At 35.5% G+C, this 22,071-nt stretch overlaps 1 protein-coding gene across 1 annotated transcript in view; it reads left to right on the top strand.

Moving 5' to 3' along the window:
• The window catches only part of LOC150094293 (uncharacterized), a 180,414-nt gene that overhangs the window by 112,707 nt on the left and 45,636 nt on the right, over positions 1 to 22,071 (top strand). The window contains exons 7-8 of the mRNA XM_090412435.1: positions 6,925 to 7,023; positions 21,405 to 21,602. Coding sequence (XP_090268561.1) covers positions 6,925 to 7,023; positions 21,405 to 21,602 — 297 coding nt within the window. The remainder of the gene's footprint in view (positions 1 to 6,924; positions 7,024 to 21,404; positions 21,603 to 22,071) is intronic.

The raw sequence follows: 22,071 nt of genomic DNA, 5'->3' as shown, positions 1-22,071 counted from the left end.
ATGTGCCTTGCATTATGGGATACTAAGGCAAATGATGTGAAGTCATTCGCTTCTATATACGAGTTGCCCAGTCCTGAAATTACTTCAGGCACAAAATTTGTTTGCTTACACGTGGATAAAGGATTAAACCAAGAATATAATTTCTTGGCATCTTTAATTTATAGTATAACCAAGTAGAAAAACTTTCAACATCAAAACCTTACACTTTGCAATGTTGAATTGAACTGACAGTTCCACTTACCTGTGCATTTATGCAATATATTCAAGTCCTCCTGTAAGGTCATGACATCCTCTTGTCTCTGCATTGCGCTCCCCAAGTTTGTATCATCTGCAAACAGCTGCATATCTCTAGTTAAACCCATCCCAATATCATTAACATACAAATTGAACAACAGTGGCCCAAAAACTGACCCCTGGGATACACCACTAGTGACATTCCTCTTTTGGGATACTGCAACCCTATGTACAAGTTTCTGATGCCTATCTGAAAGCCAGTCATTGATTCAACTCAGAAGTCTGTTATCCAATCCCATCTGTTTCAGTTTATTTAATAGTTTGTCATATGGCAGTCTATCTTTTAAAAATCTGCTGTATGTGCATCTCCCTGTCCAAGGTATTTGTCACCTTGTTATAGTACATAAGTTAGTCAAACATGATCTCCCTTTAACAAACGCATGCTGATAACCACAGAGAATACTGCTGTTATCAACCCATTTCTGTATTCTACTTCTCACCAATCTCTCCAGTACCTTCACCACAACTCCAGATATACAGATTGGCCTATAATTTGAAGCTACATTCCCTTAAGATGCATGGTGATATATCATCAAACCCTATCACCTTATTGACATCAAGTTTATTTATTTCCTCAAATACTTCCTGCTCACTCACAATTAAGCCATCCTCTCCTCTGTCCTCTACATCTAAATTCCTCATGGTTCTGCCCTGATCAGGTTGAAACACCCTGATAAATTGATCAATGAATACCTCAACAATGTCTTCTGCAGCAGTTACCATTCTACCATTTTCATGCATTAACATCATCTTACCATGATCATTCTTCCTTCTACTTGCCACTAAAAAACTCTATTATTTTTTGTTGCTGATTTACCAATTTTTGCACTTTTGTTTTCCTTACTAACTAAGTCACTCTCTTGGCTTGTTCTTTATATTCTTCATGTAACCGATTATTACCATTATTCATCTTGTACCTTCTTCTTCTGGATTTCATGGCTAAGATCTTCATTCATCCATTTTACATATACCTTATTCAGCCTTCTGGCCTTCGGAATACATTCATGCATTGATGCAATTATGTATTTCTTTGTTAGTTCCAAGCAGCATTTATTTCCTTACTGCTCAACTCCTCGTTCCATGCTATAGCTCCAGTCTGTCTCCCAAGCTTGTCATAATCACCAGCCTTGTAATACCACATATATCTTTTCCTCACAAAAGTCTGCATATGGCTAGCCACAACCTAGGTGATCACTTCATTATGCTTACCAACTGGAATAAAGTGTAAAACCCTATTCAGAATTATAGTTACAGCTTAGACAAATTTTAGAAGCGAAAGTTTATTTCTTCATTAAGGCTTTGTTGATGATTTTTGTATCTAAACACATGAAATAACTTGCTTAAAAACAGATTTTTAAGACATAATTATCCCAACTAGATTAATAATTAAAGTATAAAAACAGCTTATTGTATAGCACAGCCACAAATCTCCAAGCATTTCTGCTATAATAAAATCACTGTACATTATTTTAACAAAAATCGTGGGACTTATGCAGATATAAACAAAACATGTCTTTGATGCAAACGTAAGTTTCTGTGGTTTAGCATTTCTGTTGGAAGGTTTTGGTATTTAGACCACGTTATGATGTAAACAAGGAGTTTAATTAAAACAAGCAATTAAAACCTGACAAGTTTTGTAAGTCGTAAGAATTACATCATCAATGGAATTGGTTCAGAAAGGTTTTACAAAACAAAAGCATATTAACAGTTAATGACACATATTAGATGTTTTGATAACTTCATAGCTATTACATATAATTGTCACTGTATCAGTACCTCCTGATGATGTAAGTTTTATGACTTACGAAATGTTCAGGCTTTAATTGCTTATTTTTATTAAACTCTTTATTTACATCATAATGTGGTCTCAATACCGAAAACTTCCCACAAAACGTCTTTATTGAACTGGCAGAAATTCTTGTGCTGTCCTGCCTTTGATCATAATAATTGCTTTATTGCATAATGGAATGCTTTCTTCAAATTTGAGAGAATACAGTGACACTTATGAATGATACAGCTTAGAAGAATGAGACAGAAAGAAGAGGCATGAGAAAAGAGAAAGGATTGCTCAACTTATCAAGAAAGGGAAAGTAAGCATAGAATTTTGTATGATGATTCCAACAAGAGGAGTGCTTGACAAGAGTATGACAAAATCATGCTTCCCAGGTGTCAATATTAATGATGTTAGTGAGACTATTAAAATGCAGAAAGGTAAAGTGATAGTTTATTGTTTTGGCAGGTGTAAATGATTTGAAGAGAGAAATGTATGACTCTTCTAACTCCATTCAGTACTTTTTTTAAACTCCAAACACCCAATTCAATCAAGTGCAAACAATTTTGGCAGTTACAAAGGATTTGAAGAGAGAAAAATGTATGATATGAGGAAGGGTAAGAGTTGCTAAAAGTAGCAAAAGAAAAGTGTGTGTGCATGTGTGTGTGTGCAAGAGAGAGTAAAGATAGCAAATCTACTGCGATGGTATAATGGATGCAGGTTCAGAAATTATGAGGACTATGACTGCAGATGAACCAATGCATAGGTTATGCAGGAAGAATTATTTGGAGATTGTGGATGTGTAAAGTGAGATTGATGCATGAAAGGATTTATATAAAGCAGATGGTTTGCACTTGCATGGGTTGAGTCTGGAAAGAGTGCTGCTGAATGGAGTTAAGAATAGAGATGCAAAATTAGTGAAACTAAAGCTATGAGGGCAGGGGGAGGTAGAGCATAAGTGAAGGCACTAATTCAGAATGGAATAGTTAATATAAAATGTAATTTAGTTGTGGGCTTAAGGGACTACTGCACTTTATATATACTAATCCTAGAGGCATTCAGAACGGGGTGGGGGAAGGGAGAACTTTATGGCATTGCTTAGTTCTTGGCAAAAAGTATTAGTATTAGTGAAACATGATTAACAGAAAATGGGTTAGGAGGGGTGCTGTTGGTGATATCAAATAAACTGAATCTAAAAAGAGCAGAAATTCAGCAGGTGGTCAATGAAAGTAATGTAAGTGAGGCCATCTGATGTGTAACAAAGGCTAGTAGGACAAATTATACAGTTGGTTGCTGCTAGATGGATGATATGGATGTCAATGTCAGTAATGTAAGTGAGGCCATCTGATGTGTAACAAAGGCTAGTAGGACAAATTATACAGTTGGTTGCTGCTAGATGGATGATATGGATGCTTTGCATCAGCAAATGTGTTCAATGAGTAATGGGAAAATAATTGTTTTGTGACATTTCAGTTATGTGAACATGGACTGGAAGGAGGAAAAGATACATGAGGCAGAAGGAAATTAAATTTATGCAGTTACTAAGGCATAATTACACTGATATCCAAAAGCTACAGACAGACTACATTTTTACCTGTGTATAAAAGAAATTTTCATGACTACAGCCAAATGTGAAAAAAATTATTACCATCATACTAATATATTATATAACACAAAATTTATAACACAAAACGTGTTATAAATTTCTTACAAATTAAATTGTGGTATGTTTTTGGCAAAAGTTACAAATTTCCTAAGGAAGTGGATAAGGAATAATTTACAGTGCTTACAGATAGAGAGACATTTTGGTATGAAATATGTCCACCACCGAACTGCAGTGCGGCTCTCACAATGTTATAGCATGCTTAGCACCAAGTGAGTCAGGAATTCTTGAAGTAAACTGGCCCATTTCTCCTTCAGAGCAAGGATAAAGCCTTTTGTTTATTTTCTGGAGGGAATTTTGAGCAGCAGTGCATCTCCCTATTGTGTCCCAAATGCGTTCTATGGGTTTCAGACTAGGAAGTATACTGGCCACTTGATTCAGTTAATATCCTCGGTTTCCAGAAGTATCTCCAGTGCTTGTGTATGATATGGTGTGGCATTGTCATTCATAAAAATGAATTATTTGCCTACAGCACCACAGAACAATTAAGCATGACATTGAAGAACTTCATTGCAATATTGTTCATCAGTCGTAATACCTTTTTCCAGCACTTGCAGCTCAGTGCGTCCATTAAGCGTAATGCCTCCACACACCATGATCTACAGTGTCTATCCATCTGAAAAACATTCTCGCAATGTTAAGCAGTACCACTTTCAAACCAGATCAAGTGTTGTTGTCTAGAATTGGAGGAAAGACTAAAATGATTCTCATCTGTAATGAGTTCATTAGCCCATTGGTGTATTGTCCAACTTTTTATAGATATAACACCACTGAAAACGTGCTGTATGATGATCTGTGGATAAAGAGAACAGACTACAGGCCTACTTGTCAAAGTCTTGCCACAGATTGTTGAGATATCCATCTACCTGAGTTTGAATGGAGCAGACTTGTAAACTGGGCTTCTGTGGTGTGTCGATTATGCTTTGCTATTATAACCAAAAATCTTTCTTCATGCTGTGTGGTAGAGTAAGGACAACCTCTTAGCAAATGTCTGGAACACATTACATTGGTTTGAAATGCTGTGCAGAGCCTGTATGTAATGCTATGTAAGATTCCAAAATCTCTGGCAATATCGGTAATTCTGGGGCCTTCTTTGAGCCTCCAATAATTCTTCCCCATGTGCAATTATTTAGATGATGTCTTTGAGATATTACAAGATATCCAAGTCTGCAACTTTATTCCTTCATGAGAAGATCTCCTTCAACACAATTCACTTAGTGCAGCCTTTTATCTTGTTGAGTGTTACCACGTAACCCCTTTGCTTGCAATTTGAAAATCTGAATGTATACCAGCTTTCTACTTGAACACACAGGGATACAGCCAAGAATATCTTGAGGCATAGGAGTGATCATTCTATCCTCGCATTTCGGTTACAAAATCCAAGCATGCTTGGAAGGTTGTGGGCCTTAAAGGCCTGTTAAAGCCATTGGGATTTGGATTGGACTTAGGTTTTTTGAACACTTATGTATCTGACATAGCAGGTGATGGCAGGTACCAATAGTTTGTGAGTTCTAAATCCAGTAATTGCATCAAATTATTTATCTGTAACAAGGCAACCACATGGCTGCCAGTTGGTGAAAGTCATCATGCAGTCTTGACCAGAGAGGAGGTTGGAGTGTGTAGAATTACAAAACTGGTAATGCACAACAAACTCAGGAGACTGCTTAGAGCAGTGCCATTGCATAAGAAGTGGTAAGAATTGTATGTTATTAGTCCATGGGAAATGGTAAAGGAGTGTTTGAAGCAGAATAACATACTTAAAGTTAGGTGGATAAATATAATGGGAGTTATATGGGTGAATAGCATTATTAAGCAGAAATTGAAAAAAATGAAAATGTTTGTGGGGGGAATTTAAAGAGAAAGGTGATCAGCAAGCACAGGAGCAGAAAGTTGACCAGGTATGGTAAGGAAGGCAAAATCAGAGTATAAGAGCAAATTATCTGTACAAGCCAAAAGTAATCCAAAGCGCTCTTCTGGTATGTGGTAAGTAAAAGGGAGAATAATAATTAGATTAATTTTGATGAATGCCGACGATAATGAGGTAACTGAAACAGATGAAATAGATATTGCAGTTACAATTGTGGCATTGGCTGATGTAGAAATTGATGTAGGTAGATAGGATGTTAGATAATTGATGTGAATGTAGCCATGAGATCAGATGGTGTATCAACCTGTATATTGTTAGAATGTGCTAGGGAATTGACAGTACTGCTGATCAGATTGTTTGTCTTGGTTCTGAGGTCCCAAGGAATTGGAAAGAGGGGAAAATACTTCATTGCACCAATCAGCCTCCAAGACTGAGGTAGCAAATGACCAAGCAATCAGCATCTTAGAAGCAGTGGTCAGGTTAAGAGAAAAATCCAGGAATGGGTGCATAGGATTGGGATAGCATGGTTTGGTGAAGGGCAGTTCATACCTCATTAACTTACTTTTTATAATAAATTGCCAGCTGAGTTGGATAAAGTAATGGTTACACAGTGATAGTGCTGGACTTTTCAAAGGCAGTTAACAAAATTCTGTATGGCATAATGCTATATAAATTGATATGATTCCATAATCAATTTAGTTTAATCCTTTATCCAAGTGTAAGCAAACAAAGTTTGCACCTGAAAATATCTTCAGGACTGAGGTAAGGTGGTACAACACTAGGAAACTCACAGCAAAGGTGGACCAAGCGCTCATCACTCCTTGTCTCAGTATCTCCCATAATGCAAAGCACATCTCCTTGCAGGCATGTATACTGCTGTGCATTAAGGGAAGGGCCACTGACCTCTCCTATTGTTTCTGCCTTAGTATCTGCCTTAGTTTGGGTTTGCCTCCAACTGATGAGTCCTCAATAAAGGTCGAAACCGGTCTGGGTAGTGGCCCTTCCCTTAATGCATAGCAGTATACATGTCTGCAAGGAGATGTTCACCACAAAGAGATGGATAAAGGATTAAACTAAATTTATTATAGTCTAACCAAGTGCAAAATAAACTTCTGATATGATTCCATATGATTGTGTAACCACTTTAGCAATATAGCCGCTAAACTTACCTAAATGTCTGCCATCGTTCCTAGATCTCTAGCTTCATCAGCTACTTCGGAAAATTCTGATTATTATAACACTGAATGAAATATTCAGCTGTAATTTAGGTAAATGCTGCACTTTATTTTTCTCTTTGTACTATTCATAAATACATCATTTACTTTCTAGAATGGTGATACTGCTTTGCACATAGCTGCAGCCATGGGAAGGAAAAAGCTGACCAGGATATTGCTAGAAGCTGGCTGTGATCCAAACATACGGAATAACGTAAGTTATGGTATTTAAATTACATAAATGCAAATACATGTATAAAATGTTTTGTGATTAGGATGTGATTGATACTGTTAAACCATTACATTAAATTTCGTTAAATAATAACAAGAAAAGCCAACCGTTTATTGTATCTAATTTTATAATTTACCAATTTCTGAAATCCGAATATTTTGTTATAATCCATTTTTTTTTATAACCATGCATAACCATTTCAGAAGGTTCCTGTTTTGTCAGAAGCAGATCGTGAAACAAGAAGCATTTTCCTGCATACCAATTTTAAAGAAGCTTCCTAAATTGCTAGCACTGCCACGTATTGTAATGATGCCATTTCAGTAGAATAGTTCTGGGTTTGATTCCATTCACATTGTGAGAGGAATATTCTTTTTTTTTTCTTTCTTTTTTTTTTTTAACTAAAAGCATGTTAGCAGTCTTATGAGAGTGGCAGGATTTTCTACCCTGCATAATATGCAAACTAACCATAGAATATATGGACATGATAACCTTAAATTGTAATCTGTTGTTTTGATAATCTAAATTGATTAACTTGTCCTTGAATTGTTACTGACATGGGTCTCAGAATATCTAAATCTGATACCTTGTCATGCAAGTTTTTAAGAATTTAATTTTTTACATCAAACAGGTGGTAACTAGTTTTTGGAATGTGGGGTATGAAGATGGATTGAGAGAATGCAATTTGCAAAGTCTCATGATTTGGAGGAGGATGAGTGGAGGATATGATTGAGATATAAGTTGGTAACAGGTTGTTATCAGGTTAATGTAGAAGAAAAGGACAGAATGAAAGGTTCCCTGAAAGTTGTATAATGAAATGTGAGCAAGGGAGTGAGGAACTGGTTCTTTGCATAGATAGTGGTTTTGAGTGGGATGCATTTCCTGACAGTATGGTGAATGCAGATACATTGAATGAGTTTAAAGTGCAGTAGCTGAGTAGCTTCGTACATGAAGTGTGTACCTCCTGTGATTAGTCTTTTGACTCCATGGAGGTCTGGTTAATAATAAGAATAATAACAGCTTATCTTTGGGGTGAATTACATTTCTTAAGAACTTTTTTCTACCTCAAGTATTGATATGTACTCCTCTTTGCATTCCTCCTGAAAATTTTATAGTATGGTTCTATCACTGCTTGCAATCTTTCAAAGTAATTACTCCAGACATCTAGGATATCCTTATCTTCAGTTTTCATGTAACCTTTATCATCTTTGATTCCTTTTACATTACTCTTTCCTCCATTTCTAAGCTTCCTCAATAGCCTCTAGAACATTTTATCACCTTTCTGATATTTTTATTTTTCATACTCTTATCAGTCTTCTCATGACTTTTGTTTAGCTACTTTTGCACATAGCTTAGCTCTTACATTTTTCTCTGTGTACTTTTAGGGCATCTGCTGACTTATTTGCTAGGTCAGTGCCATTGGGGTAGATGCAGTTCGTTGTACTTGGTGGATTGAGTAGTGGAGACAGAGTTCTAGAGCAAGTGCCCTCCCTCGATGAGTCCATGGACTCCCTGGAGGTGTCACATAATAATAATAATAGAAGGAAATTGGCATCTAGATATGAGATGCATGACCATTGTGCATTATGTTGACTATCACATCCTAATTCATAGCTGTGCAAGTCTTTTATGTACACTTATCAAATTTGGTTTAAAATAAGACCTTGGGTTGGACAATGTAGCATTTTGGTGGCTTCTTTGAATCTACACACAGATGGTTGTTGAATTCAGCATATGACTATCTTTGAGCTGCCAATGTGCCTGAAGTTTCTCTTTGGTCGTAGAAAATGCTAATCCTGATTTTTGTGCTCATTGTTTGATTGTTCCCTTCTCTCCAATGTAGGCTGTTTGTGTGATCTGAGTAGCTGGTTGCTATTGTACCATTGCATAAACAACATGGTGACTGTTTGTATAGGTGTTTCCTTCCTCTTATCCAAGCTATCAATTTGGTATCCATAATTAATTAGTAGTACTCTAGCTCTCTAGCTTTATATATATATATATATATATATATATATATATATATATATACAGATTATTGAACGGTGTAATGAATATCAGTTACCATTATGTCTTGGTTTTATTGATTATGAGAAAGCCTTTGATTCACTAAAAACTTGTGCAACACTTAAAGCATTATGAAACCAACAAGTGGAGGAGCCATACATCAGAACCATGAAATCAGCATACACCAATGCCACAGCAGCAATTCATTTCAGTGGAAACATCTCTACTGTGGAAATACAGAGATGTATAAGACAGGGTGACACAATCTCTCCAAAACTGTTCATAGTGTGCCTAGAAGAAATATTCAGACTTCTTGATTGGGAAGGGAAAGGTCTGAAAATAAATGGAAGATTTTTAAGCCATTTATGCTTTGCAGATGACATAGTTATCTTTATTTCAACTATGCATGAATTACAGATTCATATCCATGAACTCCAAATTGCTAGCGAAATAGCTGGCCTAAAGATAAACCTAGAGAAGACTCAAGTTATGTACAATAGCTATGCTGAACCAGAAATAATAAAAATCAATAATGAGGAAATTAAACAAGTAGACCATTAGATATGCTTAGGACAACAGATATCAATGGAACAAAATATCATGGATGAAATTAAAAGACACATGATGCTTGGGTGGAAAACATTTGGAAAATTACATTCAATATTCAAAAGCCAACATTCACTATTCAAATTCAAATATTCAACTAGCATTAGTTAAATATTTGAATGAAAAGAAGAAAAGTTTTAACCAATGTATTCTTCCTATACAGTCATATCCCGAAGTTACGCGGTAGGTGGGACCAACAAAAAGCGCGTAAGTCGAATTTGCGTAACTCCGGGTATAATTTTGCATGAATTTATATATACAAACATATAATTGGGACCAAAGGTTTACAAAAACAGCTATTTTTTTAAGAAATATAATCATAACTGTAGTTTTTCGTACATAAAAAAAAAGAAAGTTATTTCGATGTCGATGGTTTCATAACATCTAATAGATTCATCTGATGGCATAATGCATTTTTCTTGTCACGCAAAATTTCTTCATAGCAAGCTAATGATTTTTTTTTATTCCTTGCCTTGTGGCTACAATTCATTCCTCGTTAGAATCTATGTCCTCCAAAATCTGTAAACCTTTCTTTTATGATTGTTCTTACTGTGGATTCCTGTAGATCGAACTTCTTTGATAGCTCAAAAATTTTCATTCCGCCTTCAAAATCCTTAATAATGTTGAGTTTTGTTTCCAAAGTCAATGTTTTTCTTTTCTTGCTAGCTGTAGAAGAATCAGACTTGATTCTTTTGGACGACATTATTATTTTTTATGTGATAAAATTTTTATCAAGAACATAACATTAAACAATCACAAGGTTTGTAGACTATAAAAATTGTGCATGAATGAAGACCGCATGAAACACACCAGTGCTTGTTCACAGCATGTGCGACACTGGCGAATGTGGCCGGCGCCGGAAAGATACAACTAGTGGTGAAGCATGAAGTGGGATGGGAATACGTACATATAAGAAACCGCGTAACTCTGGATTCGCGTAAGTTGGGGTATGACTGTATTGACATATGGCTGCAAAACATGGACACTAAATGCAAAGGAAATTCAAAAATTAAGAACAGCACAATTTAGTATGGAAAGAAGTGTGATTGGAATCACAAGACTGGATCACAAAAGGAATACGTGGATAAGAAACCAAATTGAAGTCTCTGACATCATAGGAAGTGTGAAACATCTGAAGTGATAACAGGCTGGGCATATTGCATGAAGACAAGATCGATGATGGATAAAAGAAGTACTGGATTGGATTCCATGAGACGAAAAACAACCACGACGTCGACCTAAATCATGGTGGATTGATGATATCATCAAGTTTGGAGGAGTGACATGGGAAAGGAGAGCCATGGACAGACAGTTTTGGAGTAATCTTGGAAAGGCCTTCATCCAGCAGTGGATCGACAATGGCTGATAATGATGGTATACAGGTAATCAAAATTAAAGTATCTCTGTTGTGAAGGCCTTGGATCAATGGATGGCACTCACAAGTGCTATCCATTGATCCAAATGCTGCAAAACTTTGCAGGAATATATTTTGCATCATGCAGAAGCAATATCTGAGGGGGGAAAAAGCAAAAAAATTCCAAAATTCACCACCTGGGGACATTGTAAACATCAAATGCATGGAATTTGCATATCACGAAACTCAGCAGGTACCAGGGTTTAGAAAGATGGACTCAGGATTTTTCTGTTCATTCTGGTTGTTAATACTGCCAACAGTGATAGCACTAACCTTGCCCTAATATGCTTTGCTTGTGAACAATTAAACAATAGCTAAACAATTGTAATGCTGTTGCTGCACTCTGCAAATTTCATCGCCTGAACAAATATCAACAAGATCCACTATCTCCATGTGCTGTGTGTTAAATGATTAGTCATTTTGAAAAAAGATTGTTGGGAGTTAGTAATCCTTCTTTGTTAGACCTGACAGAGATCACAAACCAATCAGTTTATAACAAGTGAATGATGCTATTACTGTTGGAGAGCAGGCCATGAATAACAGCATTGGTTCCTGCAATGCACATGCTGTATCAAGACACATGGATGTGCCTTATGCAACAGTCTGGAAAATTCTAAGGAAGATTCTGCATGTCTACCCATTCAAGATAACCCTGACGCAGGAGATGTGCCCATAGGACTTGGAAAGTCAACTAACATTCACTTTAACATTCCTTCTTCGAGTGAAGTTGGATGCTGCATAGCCATGGTTGATTTTGTGGGATATGAGACTCACGAAATCACCTGAATGGAGCTGTGAATCTCCACAATTGACGGCTGTGGGCTACCAAAATTCACATACAATCCAATAAAATCCTTTTCATTGACGTCATTTGCCATTTGGTTCCCCGTAATCTGCTCAGTTACTGCCAATAGGTATTGAGATATGATAAACAATTTTGTTATGCCAGCTACAGTGCCTATGCATCGATTCAGTCATTTTCATGACCCCCATACATCAGTCAATCTATACAGGAGGTTCTTTGAGAACATTTAATATCGAAGTGTTTTTTACTTCATGATGTGATAATATTTTGAGAACATTTAACAGAAGTCAGAATGATCAGCCATGTGTTTCCCACGTGTGACTGCCTCATTCAACTGATCTGACCCCCTGTGACTTCTGGCTCTGGAAATTTCTTAAAGACAGGATTTATCTGGATCATCCTGATAACTTGCCAGCACTGAAAGACAACATGTTTGCAACATCAGTCCCAACCAGCTGCATTCTGCCATTGAACACACTGTGCAAAGGATGCAGTTTGTGGCATACCGGAAGTGCAGCACATTGAACAGTACAGCTCATGAATGCATAATAGAAGTGAATAAAAATGTGCTATTTATGCCTTGTGTCACTTTTCTACTTCTCTTCTTCCAAACAGAGAAAAATGACTGCATCTATTTTTGTTCATCATACAGTGTCCCTGGTGGTGAATTTTGGAACTACCCCCCCCCCCCCCCCCCCACACACACACACAGAGATCACTTCCACATGATGTACAACATGCTCTAGCAAACATACATAACATACAAGGCATTAAACAGTTAAACAGGAAAACATTAATTTTGATCATTGTACATGCAATGCTTTCTAAGTAAAATAACATGTATTGGTATTCGTTCTTTGGTATTGAAAATTGAAAGGATATGAAAAGATTATTTACTAATATTTTTACTTCATGATGTGATAATGTTTTTGGAATAAGGAATTATTATTACATGACACTCCAGGGAGGGTACCTGCTCTACAACTCTCTGTCTGCACCACTCATTCCACTAACTACAATGAACTGCAACTACACCAATGACATCTACCATCAACCACCAGCACTAATATTTTCACAGACAATCACAAACATCTATGTCCATGGTGGGATTCAAACCCACAGCCTTTTGGCTGGAGAGCAGATTCGCTAACCACTCGGCCAACCAGGCCAGCATTATAATTAATGTCATTAGAATAAATTATAAATTAGCAAAGCAAGTGTTCTTTGCCAGGTTGGCAGGAAAAAGACCCAGAGGAATACCAAGATATAGGTGGACTGATACAGTAAAAAGTGCCTTAGAAGACACTTTTTACTGTACCGATATTATCAGAAATATAAGATCTTATAATATTGGAGTTTTGATAGGTAACAGACTGATTTGGAGGAAAATTGGGGATAGGAAGTTAGTAATGATATAAATTTTTCATGTAGTACCATTATATCCTGTACACAGTGGTGAGCTATAAGGTGTTCGCACGAGCCCTATGTTAAATTTTTCTCAAATTTGCAAACCCCTTGTTCTTCTTGTTTACTTTTTAATTTTTTCAAAAAAAAAATTTTTTTTGAAACACATCAAGCGACAAACTCATACGGTAACTTAACAAAAATGAGTCTATTTGGCGGTGTATTGATTATTTGGAATTATTGTTTCAACTCCTCTATAATGAATGCACCCAAGTTTGAAAATAAAATAAGTGCATGTGCTATCTTTACCCTTCTCCCTTCTGGTAGCCAATTGTATGGTAAAACCAGTAGACAATCAAATCTTTTATAAAAGATTATAAAAGATTTCATTCTTATTATAATTTTGATAGTTAAAAAATGTTTTTCTTATGTAAGATAAATTAACACAGTTGATTGTGTGCAAATATTTGTACACAATCGACTGTAGATTGTGGACTGCAGAGTTTGGTGGATAGAAGGAGGGGTGATATGGTTGAGACTTTTAAACTGTTGAGAGGTGGTTACAGGGTTGACACCAGGGAGTTCTTTCGCTTGGTTGAACAGTGGGAAGGAGTCATGACAAGGGGCCATCCCTGGAAGTTACAAAAGGAAACTGTGAGAAAGAGGGTGAGGAGTGGTTTCTCTGCATGGAGAGTGGTTGAACCATGGAATGCATTGGCTGATGGAGTGGTGAGAGCGAGAACGGTCAATGCATTTAAGGAGTGGTATGATAGACTTTGTGTTTCCTAGGAGGGACCTACCTCGATGAGGCTTTTGACTCCATTCAGGCCTGAATAATAATAATAATATTTCATGTTTAGATCATGAAATATTTGTTAAAAAGTTATAGCCTTTAGAGGTTGACTGTCCTCTCATATGTTTTGATTGGAATTTGTACACAAGCATAAAAGTTTTTGTGTGAAATATGGCTTTTTTTTTTTTTTTGCTTGACGATGCAAGCCCTTCGTTAAAATTATTTCCACAGCTCACCACTGCCTGTACACCCCTTGAGGGTATATATCAGGAATTTGATGATGATAATAAATTATGACAGCAATACTACCCCAGGAGCCTTAGCCTTACGATGCTTTGCTTTACAGTTTTCAATTATAACCAAGCCCATTTATACAATGCTGCATTCACTCATATGATAGTTTTAGCAACTTGACACTCCCATGAATCAACCAATACAGTTTCATGAATTGTTTATGACATCGTGCATTAAATCTCTTTGTGTTCTGTAGTGAATTATAAACTATGATTTTATTTTATTGTTGTTAATAATGTTAGTAAGCGTGCTGTTGCTTACAATGAAAAGAAGACATGAAACCTATTACATTACACACTAAGATTAAAATTATTAAATTTAATGACAATGGGCATATCAAACATTGAGAGAGACTACGGCCTACACTGATCTCACGCTACTTAACTATTTAACTACTGTTGTTACGGTTGATAAAAACAAAGATAAAGTTCTAAGTGAAGTTTAAAGTAATACATTGGTTAATATTGCAGTTATCTGTAAACAGGACAATCTTATTGTCAAAATGGGAAAACTTTTAATAGTGTAGATTGATGACTAAACTGGTTGGTGTGTTGCCTTAAGCCAAACCATTTAGAAAAACTTTTTGTTTGTGAAAATTATTCTAAATTTTCTATTTGCATAACTGACATAAATAAAGGCTTTATTTATGCTATTTATGCACATATATGCCTACTTCTTCTTCTTCTTCCTAACATGGAATTTAGGCCATGTGGCCTGTTCCGGTCTCATGCCATCTCTTTTTTGGTCTTCCGATTCTTCTTTTTCCACTTATTTTGTATCTATAATATTTTTGGTAGTCTGCTGTTGTCCATTCGATTTAAGTGTTCTAGCCATTATTGTTTATACTGTCTTATGTAGTGATTAATTGGTTTTATTTTCAGGGATTGTAAGATTTCTTCATTTGTTTTGTGGTCCCACTTGGTATATCCAGCTGTTTATCTGAGGAACTTCATTTCTGCTGTTTGAATTTGTTTTTCATCTTTCCTTTTTATGGTCCATGTTTCGCTTCCGTATAGTAGAGTTGGTTTTGACAAGACATTATATAGTCTGATTCTAGTGTGTTTTTGTACCAGGGATGGCTTAAATATATTATTTATTATGCCATTTACTTTGACAAAGTTTGATATTTTAGTGTCTGTCTTTTTCTTCTTCGTATGATAGATCACATCCCAAGTATCTGAAAGTGTTTACTTGTTCTAGTATTTTATTATCTATCACTATTTTACTTCTTATTGGGTTTTCTCCTTTGAATGCCATTATTTTTGTTTTTTCTTTGGATTGTCATATTATATTGCTTTGAGATATCATTTAGTGATTTTAATGATCTTTGTAAGTCATCTTCTGATGTAGCTAATACTATTTGATCATCTGCAAATAGTAGTGTATCTATCTTCATTTGCGGGGTCATTTGTATACCAAATGGGTTATGCTGTTTCCAGATTGTTATTATTTCATTTATACAGGGTGTTCGGGATAAATTTGACAGTTTCGTAAGGAAAAAGAAAATCTTCTTTGTATCTATTAAATTTAATGAATTGACAAAAAAACATTACAGGCAGAGTTAATTACAATACTATCAACAAGATTTACTCAAAATAACCACCATTAGCATTGATCACAGCTTCAATTCTGCTTCGGAACCTCGAACAAGCTGATGCTACAGTCTCCCTGGGAAGGGCCGCAAAAACTGTTTTAATTTTATCCATTAATGGGCTTTTGTATTACTGGAAGTGCGATTGGTGTCTTTTTCAACTGCGCCCCATACAAAATAATCCACGGGGTTAAGGTCTGGGGAGTTTGGAGGCCAAACATTTGGACTGGTGAAGTCGTAGAAATTTTCAGACAACCATTTTTGACTTTTCCCAGAGGTGTGGCAAGGGGCCGAATCCTGCTGCCATACGTACGGCCTACCATTGCCTACCCTTGTTATCCAGGGCTTGACTAGTTAGCAACTCCACGAACAAAGCCCGAATTCCAATGCCAGGGTTCTTCAACACCTGTTCCTGCAGATTTGCGAGGAATTCTGCTGTACGAACGCAATCAGATCGTCTGCTAGGGATCTTTCTTCTTGCTACATCCTCGTAGTCACCATTGCAAGTCTCTAGTTCATGCCTGATTGTTTTTACTGTATTCAGGGAGCATTGGGCAGCAGTCGTAATATCCTTATTTTGATGGCGGGCACGAATCATCATGATACAAGTTATTCTCTTCCATGATTCAGGTGGGTTCCAGCTATCCATCCTTTCTGACATCTTGTATGTGAATGAAGAAGGGTCCAAACTTTTAAATGAAGAGAAGTGTGTGTTAATACATGTAACTTACGGAAAAATATAATTAATTATAAATATGTCAAATTTATCCCGAACACCCTGTATATATATTGAAAAGCAGAGGTGAGAGGGTACATCCTTGTCATACCCCCTCTTGATATATCTTTCCATTCTGAGGTGTGTTCTAATTTAACTGCTATTTTATTTCCTGTATATATTTCTTGAATAGATTGTAAAAGTTGGTTTGGTATGTTTAAATCAGTTAATATTTTAAACAATTTTTGTCTGCTAATTTTGTCAAAGGCTTTTTCATAATCAATAAACGCCACATGTGTTTCTTTTTGAAATTCTCTTCTCTTTTCTATTAATAATTTTAAAGTAAAAATTGGATCTATGCAGGATCGGCCTTTCCGGAAACCGTTTTCGTTCTTCTAGTAATTTGTTTTCTACAATGCTGCTTAGTTTCTCTTTTAATATTCCTGCATATATTTTATATCCTGTATTCAGCAGGCTAATTCCCCTATAATTATTGCAATTGTCTTTATTTCCTTTTTTATATATTGGGATAATCAGTGCTTTTTTCCAAGAGTTAGGGGTTTTTCCAGACATCCAAACCATATTAAAAAATTTCAGAAGTCTTTCATTAAATTTTTCACCTGCATTTTTGTATAGTTTTATATTTATATTGTCTTCTCCTGGAGTTTTCCTATTTTTCATCCTCTTTATTATATTTTTCAGTTCTAACATTGTGACATTTTCTATTAGGTCATTCTTTGTCTTATAAAATTTTAATTCATTGTTCTCATCTGTCCAGAGATTTTGGAAATAGGTCACCCATTTTTCTAAATCTATTGTTTGTATTTTTATCTTTTCTTTTATTTCTTTATTCATGTATTTTATTACTTTATAGGTTTTGGGTTGTGGCTTAAATAAATCCTTTTCTAGTTCTGTTACGAAATTGTTCCATCTTTCTCTATGTTTTTTCTTTACTTCTCGTTTTGCAATTGCACTATTTCTTTTATACTCTATTTCTGCTTCTATTGTTTTGGAATTTAGCCATTTCTGGTAACTGTCCTTTTTGGTTTTTATTATATTTTCTATTTCTTTGTTCCAGTCTCGTAGTCCTTTTTTTCTAATCCATTTGTGCTTTATTCCTAAGATTTCTGTTGCTGCTTTTGTGAGAATTTGTTTCAAATTTTCCCATTCATCTTCTATGTCACTTGATTCATGTGTGGTTTCAGTTTTTAAGTTTATGCATTTTTGATATTGTAGTCTAACTTGAGGATCCTGTAATGAAGAAATTTTGTAGCTTGGCTGGTAAGAATTTTCAATTCTATGTGTTTTTAGCCACTTTGGTTTAAAACGAATTTTTGCTGATACCATATAATGATCAGAGTTTAATTCAAAGCCTCGATATGCTCTTACATCTAAAATTAACTCTGCTAATTTAAAATTTGTGATAACGTAGTCGATTACTGATTTGTATCCTCTGGCTGACCAAGTATATTTATGTATTTCCTTGTGTTTAAACATTGAATTCATTATTCTCATATTATTATAAATGACAAAATCGCGCAATCTGCGACCATTTTGATTACATGTATCTTCGCCAAATTTACCTATGTTTGTTTTGTATTTTTTGTTTCCTATTCTGGCATTTAAGTCTCCTGCTAGCAGTAAATAGTCAGTTTTGTTTGTTTTATCTATGGCATTCTGTAATTCTTTATAAAATATATTACTGTCTTCTTCTTTTCCCTCTTCTGGTGCATATGCACCAATTATTGTTATGTGGCCTCTTAATGTCTTGAGTCTAATTTCTATTAGTCTTTCATTCAAATAGTTGTAATATACAATATTGTTCTTTAGGGATTTATGTACCATAATCATTATACCTGCTTTTGCTCTTTCTTCTTTTTTTACCCCACTGTAGATTTGTATATAGTTGTTTGTTTCTTTTGTACCTTTTTGTTTTTTCTTTGTTTCTGTTACTATACACATCTTTATGTTAGCTTGGTTTAGTTGTTTATCAAGTTCTTCTTCTTTGTGTGCAATGCTTCTCACATTCCATGTTGCAATCTTCGTTAAGTGTTCCTTTTTCCAATTTCGTTTACCGTTTCCTGGGTTGTGGTCTTTTCCCTGACAGTCCGTCCGGCTTTTCTTTGCATGAAACTTGAAAGTATTTTGAATTTCCCCAGGGCAGGTTACTAACCTGTCGCTGGGTAAGTCCAGTGGTAGGGCTGCTATCTAAAAGTACAAACGAGGCACTGGCGACCGAGTATGGGCGGTATAACCTTAACACCCTAACAGAGTAAATGCTGTTAGATCTGCCGGTCCAGAGGCATTAGGTAGCAGCCCTACCACTGGACTTATCCAGGATGGACCACAGGAAGGTGAGGTTGACATTTGAGTGGGAGAGGCTATGTATTGCGCTTCACCACCCCTTCCACCCCTATATGACTACTTAAAAATGTTAAAAAGGAAACTACTTAAAAAGGAAAAAAAAACAGTGATTTGCTATATGATGGTAGTCTGGAACCTATTGGTGTATTTTATCCATATTGACAGCGACGTGGTTAAAGGGATATCAGACAAAATAAACAGAATACTACAAAAATACAACTTTAAAGCTACCTTTAAACCTCCTACAAAATTAAAGAACTTACTCAACTCATCCAAGGATACACTCCTTCCGTTGGTCCACCCTGGAGTATACCGTATTCATTGCACCTGTAATTTGCCTTATATAGGGGAAACAGGACGCACAATTCCTATCAGAAAAACAAAACATAAATGACACATTAAATATAATAATTATGGTCAAGCTGGTCTTTCTGATCATGCCCTGAACACTTTACATAGAATTGATTGAAAAAGCACCTGTTGTTTACATCACACCAAAACATGCTATGAACATAAATTTAAGGAGGCTTGTGAGATTCTTATCAGTCACCCTAATCTTAACAATAATGATGGTCTAAAAATCCCAACCATATGGAAGGCACATATTCTACCCACTTAACCTTTCTCCCTAAGAGTTAATTATAAATAGGACCATAGGTAATCCAGGATCCTAAATATAATATAACATTTGTCATGTTAAATTAGGACATCATTTTTACTGTAACAAAACTATCTATATGAAAGAATTTCTCTGATGTTGTCTTAAATAGAATATAGCTTTGATGTATTTAATTTATTTCATTTATTTATTGTAATTTTATTTTCACTAGAGGTCAGGCCAGTAGAATAATCATTGATCAAATCTGAAATATACTGTGTCAAATGTAATTTAGCTTGCCGCTGTATATATGTGTGTGTGTGTATGTGTGTACTCCAGATGATGACCTTAATATGAAGGTCAAAACGTCTGGAAATTAAAATAATTATTTGTAACACGGTTGTAGAGTCCATAATTTGTGCAAAATGAATGCTGATCACAGTGTAACACTAAAGGAAAGGAAAAAAATTTCTACAGTCTCTTCTGCATCTGCCACCTGCATACCATCCTCATTCAGTTGAGTTATTCTTTAAGATCCATTCTCTCTTTTACTTGCAACATAATAATGAAATTCTTTTGACTTGTTGTTAGCTTGCAAAGCTAGTTTATTTTCATCTTAGATTTCAATTTCTGTACAATACTTGTAACTCTTCTGGTTTGTGTCTTAAAATGTTCATATCTTCATGCACATGGTATTCCTTCCACTTTATCTTGAAAATCTCTTGCTTAAAAAGATTACACATCCATTTCACTTCTGCCATATTTATTCTTCAAATTCCATGGACACATTCCAGTATTACATCATTTAAGTATTTTTTGATGCCTCCCATGCACTGTCAATTCCCATCTAGCATGCACCTGATATCATGGGACCAAACCCAGTATTCTCCTCAGTTTTAGTCATAATTTCCTCCTTTGCATGTTCAGCATGTAACCCTTTTCTGATGGAACATCTGTATACTTAGAAACTTCTCAGGTCAGTACAGCATCAGTCATCAACTGGCAGCAGAATAACCATGTCTTTGACTGAAACCTACTCTCACACTATAATCAGTGTTTATTGTTCTTTGACCTTGAGTTACTTATATCACATGCTTCTTGAGGAAGTTGTCTTGCAACAGCTCAATAAATGCAGTTTCAGTCTTCTTATCAAATTTCACTGTCACCCAATAAGTAATGGGTGACAGTGAAATTGGGTAACATTAGTACAGCCATTTTGGCAAGAGTTCCATGCCTTCAGCTGCAAGGATTATGCTATCCATCAGGCTTGTACACCACTTGCCAGAATTCTGGTCATTATATCACCTAGTCAAAGAGCAACAGTCCTGGGATTCTTTAATGGAACAGAAGAATCACAGTAATATTATTATGCTAAAGGGCTACAAGAGGAAGGCCATTTATTAGCATATTCTCCTAACATAGAAGTTCAGTGGTGACATCGTTATGGTGTAGAGCAGACTTTTGTGACATGAGCTTTGCCCATAGGTTGTGGTGCCCAAAATATAAGCAAATGCAAAGTAAGGCGTACATGTGCATCCTATGACTACTCTGCAAGTAGTCAGGGTTAGACCAAACAATCACTCTTCATTATAAGAAGAATGGAGTCTCTCGTTCTTGTAGCTAGCTATCAAAGATTGGCAGAAAAACATATTTAGAAGGTTTGAAATATTGGTATAGGCCATAAGTGGGTAAAATACAGAATATTTACTTGATGGTGGTGGTGGTGTCTAATGACTCTTTTTAAGGTAATTTTTTTTTTTTTACATTTTTTTTAGCAAGGTGAAACTGTAACAGACATAGCCAAGAGGAAAGATTATTCTGAAGTTTTAAATATCATAGCCAATCCTCCTACTAGAATTATTCAAGTTCAGCACAAGTCAACAGAAAAGCCAAAGAAAAAGCGGGAAAAAGAAAGTGGTACATCACAGGGTAGTAAAGACAGCAGTTGTAAAGAAAGAAAAGAACATAAGAAGGTAAAAACATAATGCAATTATACCTTATCAGTACACATTTAAATCTTAACTTGTGCCTATTGGATTAAAAAAAGTCCCTCAGTATATTATATACAGTATACATGTAGTTATATTCTCATCTTCATTCAGGATTTAAAACTCACATACTATACTAAAAAAAAAACATCGATCATTCAAAATTAATCCCCCAACCGGCCACAATGTCTATAGAGACGTCCAGCTAAATCTGGATACGATTCTGTAACAATTAAATAATATGGATAAGAAGTGCAATTTGGTTTCACTGTTTCATCCACCTCACCAGTAGGGAGGTTAACAGTTCTTGCAAAATTGATTTTTTATTTATAACCGCCAGTATATAATAACTGTAAAATTAAAATAATAAATAATTCAACACAAGTACATTAAAATGAATATTAAAGCTTTAATTATCTAAAAAAAAATTGAAAATGAAATAAGAAATCTACAT

The sequence above is a fragment of the Typopeltis vanoorti genome, chromosome 22 (assembly GCF_054136105.1).
Source record: "Typopeltis vanoorti isolate ZY-2024b chromosome 22, IOZ_Tvanoo_1.0, whole genome shotgun sequence".
Taxonomy (NCBI): domain Eukaryota; kingdom Metazoa; phylum Arthropoda; class Arachnida; order Uropygi; family Thelyphonidae; genus Typopeltis; species Typopeltis vanoorti.
The sequence above is the reverse complement of the archived record's forward strand: the minus strand, read 5'-3'. Positions and strand labels throughout refer to the sequence as shown.